The 14,308-nt window shown below is 39.6% G+C and overlaps 1 protein-coding gene across 1 annotated transcript in view; it reads right to left on the bottom strand.

Moving 5' to 3' along the window:
* The window catches only part of DIRC2 (disrupted in renal carcinoma 2), a gene marked incomplete at its 5' end in the record, with an annotated part of 108,047 nt that overhangs the window by 12,994 nt on the left and 80,745 nt on the right, over window positions 1–14,308 (bottom strand). The window contains one exon of the mRNA XM_019553572.1: window positions 12,020–12,147. Coding sequence (XP_019409117.1) covers window positions 12,020–12,147 — 128 coding nt within the window. The remainder of the gene's footprint in view (window positions 1–12,019; window positions 12,148–14,308) is intronic.

The following is a 14,308-nucleotide window of genomic DNA, read 5'->3' as shown; positions in this document are numbered from 1 at the left end:
CAGATCATTCATTTGATATGGTTCTCTTCCATGCATATTTCTTTCTGTAGAGAAGGATTTACACAGAGGAAAAAGAGAATAGAAAAGGCTACCAGGAAGATGATATAGATGGCATAGCTTTGGAAAGGGACTGGTTAGGTTGGCTGCTCTTTTTGTAACAGAGCTGGAGGTGATTTTATTTAAAAAAAGGACCTAGGAGCTTTCTTGAGCTCCTGTAAAATCTTTTATTACCAGCTGCAGGGTGACAGTCAGAGGAGCAGTTCCAAGATAAGTTCACCAGAGTTCTGCAAGTGAGAAGAAAATTTAGTATCATGAAGCCAACGGGCTCTTTTATCTGAAAGGGAGCAACCAATTCTTCCTTCCACAATATGCATAGATTTTGCTGCAAGTTCTCACTGGTATTTTGGAGTTAGTAAATCTTTCTCTCAGGTTCTAGTTGCATACAGTAACTTAGCCTCTTACTTTAACAATCTTTTAATTCCTGTAAAATAAGTAGCAATCATAGCTTCTGTTTTTTTTAAGCTGTAGCTACCTATTTAAGCAGTTTTGGATGCTAGAGAGAAAAAAGGATGAGTATTGACTTAAGACATTACAGAACGGAAAGAAAGGCCAGGTCATCTCCTCTTCTCCCATAAAAGTGTCAGGCAGAGGCAGATTCCTTAGCACTTTCCAAACAGAAAATACACAAAGAACAATTCATTCTGCAGTAGAAGAAATTTCAGATGGTGAAAATATATTAACCAAACTTCAAAGATGACAGCACCTCAAATTCTAAATAGGAGCAAGTGCAGTTTACGCATCTAGTTTGCATGAACTCTGGTATGGAAAATAAATCAATTACTCTTAACAGAGCAATTACGAATAAGGCACTAATGGCTTGACTTGGGAGAATTTAATGTAATAAAGTTTAGTCCAGAAAAGGAAGCAATTGGCAAGATGGAAATCATTTAGTTGAGGATGGAGTAAATTTGCTATCATGAATTTATGAATGCAGATTCTGCAGGCGAAAAGGGAAGCATGGAAAGGATATTGAGACTGTCGGCTGAATACTCATTGCAGAATCCTTACTGCTCAAGGTAACAGTTACAAATCATCTTTGTATAGTGACCTCTCCCCAGCCCTAGCTACTTGGGAACCTGAATAAATATCTACAGTAACACCTTTCACCATATATATTATATATAAAATAAATTTTAATGATTAATAAAATAATGAAAAAAACCAAAGCAAGAGGTTGGATGCTAAAGGCAAAAAAACCCAAACCAAAATAAGCAAACAGCAAAAAAAGAAAAGCACAGCTCCCAGAATGAGGCTGCAGGCCTGGCAGTTTAGTTTACTATATAAAAGATATAGTTACTAAAAAACAAAAAACAAACCGCAAACCAAGAAATCTGGGAATGGCAGAGGATTAAAAACCCGGAAACCTTCAAAAAATGAATTTATAGGGTTACCCCATAAACTGTAAACACACTTTAATGCTCGGGAAGAAATATTTTCATCCTGTGTTCTTGTAAAACATCTAGGATTCTTCTGAGTGCCATAAACAAAATGATTTTATTGCATCAGTTCAGAGTTTAAAAGACAAAAGCAACTGATCAACAGCACTGAAAATCACAGATACAGGAAAAACGTTTTAGAAGTCAGATAAATAAGGGTTTCAAAATGCGTTTAGCCTCATGTCATGCTATAGCGATGACGGTATTTTATACCAGCCCAAGGGGCGACAGCTGCTGTAGTTCAGTGAGTGCCACCTATAAAATGGAGTCCATTTACTTCTCATAACAGGGACTTTGCACTGAATGATTATTAAAGAGCCCCATGATTTTTATAGTGTAAAAGAACTGCTGCTACAATTACTCTAAATGTTTTTTCAATTAAGAACCCCTGATGACAGGCATTGGCACCGAGTATAAGCAAGAACAAATCCTAGAGAAAAGAGGATTCAAGAAACGGGGACTATTCCTTCCTCAATTCCTCATTCCAAAAAACAGAAGAAACTCACATCTGCTTGGACAGAAATAGACACTGGGGATGTACAGATCATAACAGAACAGCGTTTTTCCCTTTCCTGTGAACAGCAATTAACTAGGAAAATTGCTGGGGATAAAGGCATACATCTGAGTCACTCACCTTAGTGAGCTCTGGCCATTTAGAAGCAATGGAACCAGGGGGATTATTATTAGATATTTTGTAAAGATACTGTGACACAGGACTTGCTACCTGAGGAATCGGTGCATTAAAGCAGCTATTTTGCAGGCCTGCTGCCACATCATGAATTGCAGAGGCAAACACGCATCCAAAGCAATACTGCTTCAGCTGTTCCGGGGCCAGATTTCTCTTCGAGACTACCGTGGCACAGCCTCCATGGCAGCCCTAAGCAAAAGGCTCGTACGAGTCATGCGACGGTCATGTTTGAGATGCCAACAAGCCAGGGTCCTCATTCCCCTGCTAGCTGTTACTACTACATGCCACAGTGGGAGCATCACGGGTAGGAAAAAACAAAACATGTCAGTTATATAGAAGGAAGTGTTACGGTGGCTTATTACAAGTAAAACATGGGTAGAAGCTTGGTTTCTTTTGGATTTTTATAAATCACTGCAGGCCTGCTTACATATACCAGACTTCCAGACTGACAGACAGATGCATGCATTTAATCTGTCATCTGCTACAAGTGCTTACCCTGCAAGGAACAGAGTTGAATTGGGGAAGCGCTCGCACACGGTGGTACCTGTTTACTTATCCGCAGCTGAGCAGAGGATACCGCACAACCTTCTTGAGTATCTTCCAGGCATACACATAAACAGCGTTCCAGGACAGCCGTGTTCCAGGAAAGTCCCCGGACACACATTTGGCAGTCGCCTCTTGGAGCACACCCTCCTCGTAACACAACTGCACATTTAGCGTCTGAGCCAAGCCCAGTGGTATCGATGGAAAAGCTCCTGCAGATTTCAACCAATTAGTGCCCTGAGTGTGGGGTGTGCATGCACACATGTGCACGCATTTAATTTCTATGCTGTCACTGCTTAAATGTTCGCAAATACTCTGTGAGGTGAATTTAATTCTCATGGAAGTGACAGCTAAAAGCCTAAAGACTGCTGACTGCAAGCAGGTGGTGTTGTGCAAACTTCCCTAAACCACTCTGCCAATAAATCCTGACCTCCTAATTCCCTGGTACTTTCCAGTAATGTACCTCTTATGAGCAGATGGGCTGTGCCAAGCAATATAGTAGCTTTCTGTGGATAAACAGGGAAGCAGATGGCACTAGACTTATTTTCTCTTGGAACTCAAGATATTACTTAAACCCAAATCTTTATAGATCTAGGGCAGTGATGCTCAAGCAGGGTGTCCCCAGCATTCTGGCTTGCCTCAAGTTCTTTGAGGGTACCATGAGATGCCATGCAGTGTTAGCACTGCTAGATGTGCAAACACAATACACAAGTTAAGCCCACAGATTTCAAACAGGAATCCATTGTGTTAAAACTATTTTGCCCTACTGTGATCTGAGTTTTTTGCAACAGAAAAACTGCTGATTTTTCTTTGTCAAAAAAGAGTGAACACTAAGATACTAAGACTAAGGTATTATTGTGGAATTAAGGCCAACTTGACTTTTAAAAGATTGTTTCAACTTTAAAACCTGTACTGGTATTTTAAGCTTATAGACTAATAGTCTTGCTTTTATAAAACTATTCATATCCATTTAGATCTTTGCTTTTATAAGCTCTTGTTTTTCATTTTAAGATTATATAGGTTAGTAGGATTAAATTTGTCATTCTTTTCTTCAGGTCATGTTGTATGACTAGTATGTATGTGTCAAGCAAGAAAAGATGTGAACCAAGTAAAGGAGTATCACACCCGAGTGAAGACATCCGCCCTGACATCTACCCGATGTGGAACTTGCAGCTGACACAGAACTCAAACAAAAACAAATGAGCCTGACATCTCATCATAGGTGTGCAGCTGACATGGGAGACTACTATAAAAATGGGCGAGATTAAGTAGTCTTGGGTGATTTCTGCAATGACAACAGGAGCATCTTGGTATGTGCCCGACGAACACCCCGCTCCGACCCCAAGCTTAAACTCGGCTGGCCACCAAGTTAACCGGAGCAACTAAGTCTGGTAACATCTTAATATCTGTCAAATCTACTTCGTCTGCGTGTGCAGGTCTATATGCTTAGAACGATTTAGGACTCAAGATCTTTTAGAATTTCAGTAAGAATTCAATAGCTTAATACTTTTGTATTCTCAATAAACGCAACCTATTGCCTTGTCCCCGATAAAGATTCTGCCTGGGGTATTTTCTGGTTTTTTTTGTTTTGTTTTTTTTATATGCCTTGTGCGTAAATCATCATCTCTGAATTAAGTGTTTTAATTCAACACTTAGAGCTGGCATTTACAGAGGGATGCCTTTAGTCTAAAAATGTTGAGAACCACTGATTCAGGGCATGTCTGACTTGCTTATCACAGCAGCGTAAGCTGATGATGGGCTGATGTCTCACTTAGAGGCCTTATGCCCCAAGTTAAATCATGCAAGAGCATCAGCTATTTATTACAAAAGAACAGTAAAACTTCTTTACGACTTCATTCATGCCATTGGCAGAGATAAGAAAAATCATGGAAGCACTTGGCCATAATTTTTCCATAGGAATGTGCCCCATTGTGAAATAATAATATTTTTATCATAATTCACTTACAGAAGCAGAAACAACCCAAAAGAGGATCTCCCTATAGTGTACACTTACAACATTAATGCAGCTCATTGGATGGATTTTCATTCCACACTACACTGATCAAATTCTTAACTCATGATAGAGTCACGAAAATAACTGGAAGTATGATCAAATTGGATTTGCTCCATACATTTCTCAAAAGAGAAGCAAGCGAAACTTGCTGTGAAAGCAGAATTACTTACTTTGTGGGGACTAAAAATCATATGAACAGCTAAGTGATCCTTAAATTAAGAAGTGGAGACCATAAAATCATTTAGCTGCCACACTGATTAGATTTTAAATTTTTTACATTTATAGGTACCCTCTTAGACTGGACCTCCCACGTTTACCTTCTGTGATGTATTTGCTGCTGTTCTTGGGTTTATTGTTGAGAACTGTGCTGATTATATTTACCTTTTAAGTAGCATTTTTCCATTTGTGGACTTCACTGTGTTCTAGGGAAGGCACATGTTATTATCCCTGTATTATGGATGGAAGAAGGGAGAGAAAGGTGACAACTTGCTCAGTCTTACAGTTAGTGCTAAAGCTAGGAATGCAGTCCTGATCTTCAGCATCCCAGGCCCTTGTTCTGTTCATTAGGTGATGCTGCCCTTATTCAAATCAATCATGTGTTGCTTAGGGTAAGGAAATTAAACTATGCTCAGTGCATAGATAACTTGCATCTCTCATTTTGGTAGTTTATTAAGTTCTTCATTTGGAGGCTGGCAGGTAGACAGATGTGTTCATAAATTCTTATCTGTAAAAAAAAAAAAGTCTTTTCTTTTAAAGTTATTATATTGCAAAACTTAAATTCCGTTTTTTATTGACTCACGGAGTTGCCATAGAAATCTGGGGGCCTGCTACCCAGTCCAAAATGAGGATTTTGTAAAGAGAAGTCTACCAAGTGAGCTTATATTAGAACTTTGATATTTTATGCTGACAACAATGAATCTGCACTGCAAGCAACTGGCATTACATAACAATTCTTCCAATGTGCTAATATTTACATATGCAGATATCATTGATGCAAAATAGCAAGATACTGAAATTGCCATCCAACCATGCTACAATGGTTATTTTAGGTCAAACTACTCCTTGTACATAATGGTATGGGCTTCAATATAAAGCAACACCTAACTGCTATGGCACAGATAAAGAGGCGTCAATGGCTGCTTTGTGGATTCAGTGGAAACAACTGCCTTAGAGTTCTCCGAGTGTATAAAAACTTGTCTCTGAAATTCTTTAAGCAACTTAGCTGGAACACTGTACATTAAAATTAAAATTTCTTAAAAGAAAATTCAAGTTTGCTTCAAGTGTAAACTAATTCCAGAATCAAGGGTTCTTTAAGTATCGTAATCATGGTTTTGAGAGGTGCTTGAGCCAGATGATACTGCAGCTATGATGGCAATATATTATTATGGGCTTGGTTTCATTTTTCATGTCAGCAGTTAGAGTTCACATACAATTTTCAAATATGCTTTTATTTAATTTCTGCTCAAGAAACAGTAGAAAAAAAACCCACCAAAAAACAAATGCACACAAACCCTTAGTAATGACAGAAAGCAGAAGCCTTGCTGCAAGAAAGGAGGAAAAGCCCATTGAATAATAACATGAACATGAACTCGTCTTGTTTCATGTATTAGCTGCAGACTTTGTTTTAATGTAAAAAAGGACACAATTCTTCCAAGTAATTAGACGCTGCAGAACACTAAATGATGTCTTGCTTATATAAAAAATAATTAGGCCTATATTTTATAAGCAAATACAGGAAACAACTGCATTACTTTTTAAATTGCCATCTCCTATCCCTTGAAGTCGGAGATTTCCAATACCGCTGCACGTGGCACCTATTGAAAAACCTCAGGGGAGGACTCTTCACCTTTTCTTGGGAGACAATGTTACCTCTGAATAATCTTTTCCCTTATGTGTGGCAGGAGCTTGATTTTCTGAATGAAGCCAGAGAAAACCTGGAACAAGGCCTCCAGCTCTTGGCCATGGTGCTCTAAACTAAGTTTTCACAGTCTTGCATGGACGCATATGGATGGGAATGCTTATTTTGGAATGGAGGTGGGAGATGGGCGAGTGCACAACTGTCAGAGGAGGGGGCTGAGTGTATGCACCACAAAGCCTGTGTGCATTAAAGGACAGGCTCAGCTTTGGGAATAGACTATTTCCGGAACAAAGGTGACTCAGGCAATGAGTAATGCAAGAGTACACAAATTATTCAAAAATCAAACAGGCATCACGAAGAAGGCACTGGTACAGATGATCACAGAAGTTTAGGGCTGGAAGGGACCTTGTGAGATCATGGAGTCCAGCCCCCCCGCTCTGGGCAGGAAAGACTGCTGGGTCAGATAACCCCAGTGAGATGTGGGTCCAGTCTCCTTTTGAAGATCTCCAGGTTAGGTGCCTGAACCACCCCTGCTGGGAGTCTACCACAGAGTCTGGTCTCACAAACTGTGAGGAAGTTTTTCCTTGTATCCAGTCTGAAACCTTCTTCTAGGAGTTTAGGACCACTGCTGAAAACCAGCAGCTCTCTAATCTGCTTCTCCAATACACGTCAGAGTTCAACAAACAGAACCTGGGTTACCCCTTCAGCTGCTCAAAAGTGTTCAGTGCACCAACCTCATTAATGGTTTCAGGTGCAACTGTCCAAGATGCTGCTGAACCAGCCACTTCTCTCCTCCCCAGTGTGCAGACAGCCATTTGCTAATAACCATTTTACAGGACCCAGAGGTCTTCCACTTCTTTATAGTTTCTACTGTCCTCTTGACCACCCACCACCACACTGTTACTTTGCATGCATTCTCCTTCTGAGCAGTCCACTCAGACTCCCGATTCCTCTAACTACTTCTGCAATCTCTCTCCCCTCAGCCCAGCAGCAGCAGTCTGGACTGGGGTGTCTGGATGTCATCATGGTTTGTGGAACTGCAGGTCTAGGCTCATTTTGCTCATGAGAATGAGGTGTACATGTGCAAGCTGGTGCGTGAAGCACGGTCACACAGCAACAAAGCTTTTTTGGGAGAGAAACCATTCTGAGATGGGGAGGCAGGAAGCTCCCTAGAGTCTCCACTGCACAAGTTATTCTGGACTCTGTCTGAGTCTCTTTGGCAAGGTACATATCCGATTCCCAGCAACGTTCTGAAGATTAGCTAATGAACTCCAAGTGCCTTGAAGGTGGAAAGCACCAGACAATAATTGCTAAGAAAAATACTAACAAAAAGTGATAAACTGCTACAAACAGTGCTCATCCTCCAACCACAAAAAATGCAAACATCACCTTCGACCTCTGATGTCAATGCTGCTCCACTGACGGAGAATGAAGAGGTGCCTCCATGTTTAACAGACCTATCAAACCGATTCCTCAAAGCTGAAGATCCTCCAGCAACAGCCTGCATTTGACCTCCTATACGTTGGCTCACTTACACTCTACATCCTCAAACTTTTAATTAAACAAGAAAGAAGTTCAACCAAATCAATTTAAATGTGCCGTTTCTCCCAATTACTGTGGAGCGCAGAGGTCATCATCATATTACATCATTACATTTAGGAATAATCTAGCATGAAGTCCTATAAATTAGCACTTGAATAGCTTGTGCGTTTTCATCCATAAGAATGTATTTCATAAAGATATATCATTGGGATTCAATGGACGGAGATCTAAATTAAGCAGGCATATTGCATTTATTTTATATTAATTTTTATAAGGAAGAGCTGATAAAAAGAAGTGCCTGTCTGCGAAGAAAGTTTGAACATTAGGCCGTAGAAGAAAAGGAAATCTTGCATGGTAGATCTACATTAGGACCTAAAGCTGTAAAGCCCTTTTCATCCATTTCGGTTAGTATTGCTATTCAAAGACCTTTTTGTTTTCTCTAAAAGGTGCTGAAATATTTGCAGTGTATACCATTAAAACAAACCTAAATAGAAAGTGGACAGAAAATCTACCACAGGAAAGAAATTGTTTTTATTTGGGTCTTTTGTAAAAACCCAATTTAAAGGACTGTCTATTTTGAAGGCAATAACAATACATCTATTTTAAACAATCAGATGGAAAAGAACGCAGTCTCTAAATATTTATCATGGCATGCCGATTTAGGTAACTGAATGTTCAAATCCTTACATATGAAATTGTGTGACAAAGTTTTAAGTATCTTAAGATATTTTTAACAATCCTAGGATTTTCCTTTTTAATTTTACAGTTCTGAAGCCACTTGATATGAATAACCACGAAGAGATAAGAAGCCTGTTGTATTTTTTTTGGCTTCTACACTGTGGACCAAGTTCTTAAAAAAAAATAAAGTAAGAGAAAGGCTGATAAGTAAAATCTTGATATACCAGGTCTGGTTTGGATCACTGTGTGCGTAATGACTTTCACCTCTTGAAACCTGTCTGCTTTGTTCTTGTACATAGGCAGTGAGAAGAAATTTAAGTTTGGCTCAATGCAACAAATCAGAGAATACAATTTCTATAAAAATCCACATTACTGCAGGCATGTAATAATGGAACAGACAAGCACAAGGAGTAAGAGGGTTTAGTGCATTTTTTCACTTGAGATGGAAAACAATGTCATGATTGCTACTGTATGGCTGCAGCTACTGCAGAGCTTGATTTGTTTATTCTTTAAATCAGGTTTGTTTTTTAGGGAGAAAGACTTTTTAAAATTGAATTTAAATTCCAAGATGCGTCAAAAATTTGACCTACCAGTACAGATGCTATTTCCTCTCCATTGGTCACGTATTTCAATTTGCTGTACCTATTTTTGGTTTATAGCTGTGACACATTCACTGCACCAAGGGCATTTTTGGACTCTCAAAGGTAATTTGAATAAAATAGCAGAGACCTGCCACCTCTCCCCGCAATTTTCCATTACAAATGACAAAAATACATGTCCTTTTTTTCTTATTATCTTTAGATATAATATGTAAGCATACCTGAACCAGGGCTGTTAATACATAGCTTTAACGATGTCAGATGGATACAACACCATCAATTCAAAATGCTTTACAACCTTATAAATAGTGGCTTTATTTTACCCTCCTCAAGGATCAGTCCATGACAGCTACTTAGAGATGCAATGTGCAATGATGCCAACATAAGACTTGACAGCTAACATACCAGTGGCATGCTGAGGCTACTACCTACTATGCGGACCTGTACTGCCTCATCATTTCCTTGAGCTCTCCCTGTCTGCTTGTTCCATCCATTTACACGTTTCTTATTTAACTGTTAGGTTATGAGGAATTTAGGCTAGGGACTGTCTTTTGGCTGTGTTGACAAGCAGCTCCTAGGGGATAGCATTATATAAATAATAAATACCAGTGTCACTGTTTTAGACTGCAGTAGCCATCTGAAAGCTAGGAACTAATGTTATATGTACCGTGTATACAATGATTTTTGTTCAATAGGTCCTTAAATTGTACGCCATTTATAAGGAAAGTTTTGCTGACTTGAATGTTGAGTCATTGTTTTCATTGCTAATAATGTTCTGAAATAAATTAGGTCAACCTGAACAGTGGCGGTAAGAGCTGCATCAGCAGAATAGTCAGTCTATAAAAAGCAGAAGGCAGCAGACCTGTGTCACTTAGTAACACAACCTGGCTTGGTTAATACATGCTGCCAAGGGCATAAGCTCTCCTCCATCTAAAGCAGGGGTGTCAAACTCACCTGGCCCTGCATGCTGGCTGAGAGGTGTGGAGCTGGGCCAGGGGTTGGATTGGGTTCATAGATATACCTGCTCCCCCTCCACCCAATACCAGATCCAGCTCACGTGACATTTGCTCTGGGACCTGCACCACATGTAGCACCCACTCCAGCCAGTTCAGGACCTGTGCTGCATGTGGTACTCATAGGCACTGCATACAGCATGGGTCCCAAAATGGCTGGAGCGAGTGCTGTGTGGGGCAAGCACCGTGTGTGGAACACATTCTGGGGTTGGCACCACGCAGGGCACATTTTGGACCAGCTGGTATGGCACTATGTGTAGCATGGATCCTAGACCAGGGGAGCTAGCATCCCCAACCCTGTGTACAGGACCAGTTCAGTAGCATGCGGGTGAACACAGACACAAGGGCAGCACCAGCAGCTGGATGACAGCGCTCCACAGGCTGGATCCAGCCCATGGGCCATATCTTTAACAATCATAGTCTAGTGGGCTTGTCATCCTTGCAGTTAGCCTGAGTTGAGTGTTGACCCTAAACTTGCGTTTCATCTCACACACAAAATTGTGAACCTGCATGGGGTGGTATTTTCACTCTGAAATATACTCTAGTCACCCTGTGACCCTGAAGTGTTGTTCTACAGGATGCATGCTCCCTTTCTAACTAGCTTAACTCAGAAGAAGATATTTCAGATATAGATAACTCTGCAATAAAAGAAAGCCTACACAGTGTTTGGAAAAAGGGGGAGGAATAAGAAAAATGAAGAGATTCCAAAGTAACCCTCCTCTCTAGCTCCTTCCTATTAAGAGGAAAAATGAACCCAACAGACACAAAAGCTAGATGTAATTAAAAGGGACTTATCTGGATAAATGTGGCCCTGTATTTAGATGTTGTAAAGACTAGCTCATGCACAGTTTCTTACACACAAATGTTTCTATTGAATGCCCAACAGGAACCAATAAATAGCTGACCTGAATTCTTTCAACATTACAGTGATGCATGAGGACCTAAAAGTGACCGTGACTAAGTAGCAGCTTCATGTAAAAGAAAAGGTTTGTTTTCATTTTTCACATTAAAATAGATTTTTAAAAATTGCTTTCAGATTCAATAAACAAAAGATAGAACCTGTAAGATAATTAGGAAGTAATTTAAAAAAAAATTATTTTAAATCCGAGTATCTGGTTGATAATGTGACCAAGATAATTTTCATTGAAGTGTTACAAACGTCTCTTAAGAACCACGCTGATATCTATACCTTGGTCGACTTGGACAGGACAGAGATTTGGGTGGTTAATTAATTAAAAAATGGCTTGTGTTCAGTAATTTATAAGCTGTGAATCAGAAGAGCCCAAATTTCTTGAATTTTCTTTCGAATGCATCACCTACCACTCATCCTTCATTTTTTTTATTCATCCATATCTAATACTCTTTCCAAAGACTCATCCCAAACCGATGCTAATTTATATTCTGTGGTTTTATAATGAATGCATCTCTTGGCAATGTCATTTTAGCACATTTTAAACAGCTGGGCAAAAAGGCTTTATTTAATGGCCATTTTTTGCCCATTTGTACTGACTGAAAATCCAGATTTATTTTTAACATGCCCAAGAATAACAAAATAATTTATTTAAGAATTAAACATTGTTATAGTTACCTGTAGTTAAAGGCAGGTGAGTGACACTAGTTAGACAGGTGAGAGTAAACCAGGTGGATGCTAGTGTTGCTCCAGATAATAGCAGCAGAAGTATAAGTTTCAGCATGCCCCTGATAAAATCTGCAAACCTGAAATAAAAGCACAAATCTGATGAGCACAAACATTATTTTTGTATTATTTTATGCATAATGCTTGCCAATGACTGTAATATACTCTCTTCCAGAAGTCCCCAAACTGGAAATGATCCTTGATTATTTTTCTGAAACTGCATCTAACAGTTATGTAGAAAAGGTGATTTTGTGGATGGATAAGCTAAGGACGCATGGCTTCTAAAATAGCTCATAAAAAGAAGATCTTGAGCCACTGGCTAAAAGTCCTTGGTAAATAGGAAAGATTCTTGTTTGTAATTCTCAGATTGTAAAGTCTCTTGGGTAAGGACCATAACATCTCTCTAATTCTCCAAACAACACACTTCAGAATTGAAAAATAACTTACTTAACCCCCACTCTGAATTCTTTATCATCTTTCTAGGCTCACAGCCATAGCTCAAGAGTTCACTGATGTCTTAAAAGCATCTTCACAACCCCACTACTCAATATTTCAAACACTCCACTTGTACCCCCTCCTTATGCTAAGCTCCTCTGTTTTTGCTAGGTCACAGTAAGCGAAAAAAAATCATCTTTGCAGTTATAACACATATGAAAACTTGAGACTTTTGCTGCAATCCCCTTTCACATCTCCTGACAGCAAGATGTCTGTTCAAGGCAGACCTCTCTCTCTTCGCTACCTATTTTCTCAGTCAATATGGAAACGCTTCTCCTTTTCTACCACTTAGGTCTGTAGTCTAGGGATTGTGATTGACCAGCACCTCGAAATCCTCTGATCTAGGCCATGTCTATATCTGAACATTACCACATCTTTTTGCATAACATTTCTAAAATGTGGCCTTCCTAACAACTGAAGTTCTCATCCATGCTCTCATCAGCCTGCATCTTCATTATCGCAATGTCCTTTTCTGGTTTTGACTGTTCAAAATGCTGAGCCAGAGATGATTTTCCTTAGCCTGTCATTTCTCCCATATCACTTGTATGCATGTCCCTCCACTGGCCCTTCCCTATCTACTTTATACAATAAGCTTTCTAGAAGTCTTGCCTTCACTTCCACTGCATTCCCATTCCCAACCCATCATTTAATTCAATGGAGAGATATTGCCTCCTGCCTCCAGTTGCCCCTCCTTGCTCACTTGTTAAATTTTCTAACCAGCCTCTACAGGGTTCCTCTTATCCGTCTCTCTTTGCTTGAAAAGAAGCTCCCCTAAACATTGAGTGCCATTTTATTTTCCTTAAGTCTGTACCTTAAAACTCTCCTTAAAACCACTCCACAATGGCTACAAGTAACATTAGATAACATGTATACTTGCCATGCTAAGACCACAGCTTGTTCTGTCAACTGGCATTGTCTCATTCTTTTAATTCCTGGTCTTAAGTAATATTCACCCGATTCTTATTTTGCATCTAGATTGTAAGCACCTGGTTTGTTAAGTTTCTACAGTGTCTGGCACAAAGGGGTCCTAATTGAAGCCTTGGGCCTGGAGGTATTACAGTAATACAAAGAAAACATGCAATTCAGAATATCTAAGACACAGGGGGCTTTGCCTATTTAAAGGGAAACATAAAAGATAGCTCAAACAATATTTTCCAAAAGCTAGACAAATGTAAGGGATTGCATCTTTTGCTTGTTCCCAAGTTCCCTTGGAACACACTTGCACCATTCCTTACATGAGAGCTGCTTGCCAGTAAGTAACATTTAGACTTGAAGGTTGCAGTTAGTTTAGGATGAGTTGCTTGATAATGTGAAGTGTGGTTTTGTGCATTTCATTCAAATTAGATTGAAGAGCTAAGATTCATTTCAGTGGAAAACCTTTCAGGTTACCCTCAAATCCCAAATACTTGTAGCCCTATGGATTTGCTCTATATCAAAAATATTCTGAGCACATGAAGGGACAAGTACATCTCTCGCAACAACAAGGGAAGTCTCTGCAGATCAGGCAAGCAGAAAGCTGCATTCAGACACCTTCACCTTGATAAACTACTCAGTGTGACCTTTAAATAATTTGTTGGAGCAGTCACTTTTTCATACTTTTTGCATAATCCAGCTGAATGCTGATTTCATAAACATTAGGGCTGGAAGAAACCTCAGAAGATCATCGAGTCCAGCCCCCTGCCCAAAGGGCAGGAAGTCAGCTGGGGTCACAGGATCCCAGCAAGATAAACATCCAATTTGCTCTTG

Source organism: Crocodylus porosus, unplaced genomic scaffold (genome assembly GCF_001723895.1).
Source record: "Crocodylus porosus isolate Cpor-Errol unplaced genomic scaffold, CroPor_comp1, whole genome shotgun sequence".
In the NCBI taxonomy this organism is placed as follows: Eukaryota; Metazoa; Chordata; order Crocodylia; family Crocodylidae; genus Crocodylus; species Crocodylus porosus.
Note: the sequence above shows the minus strand (reverse complement) of the source record. Positions and strands in the feature narration are given on the sequence as shown.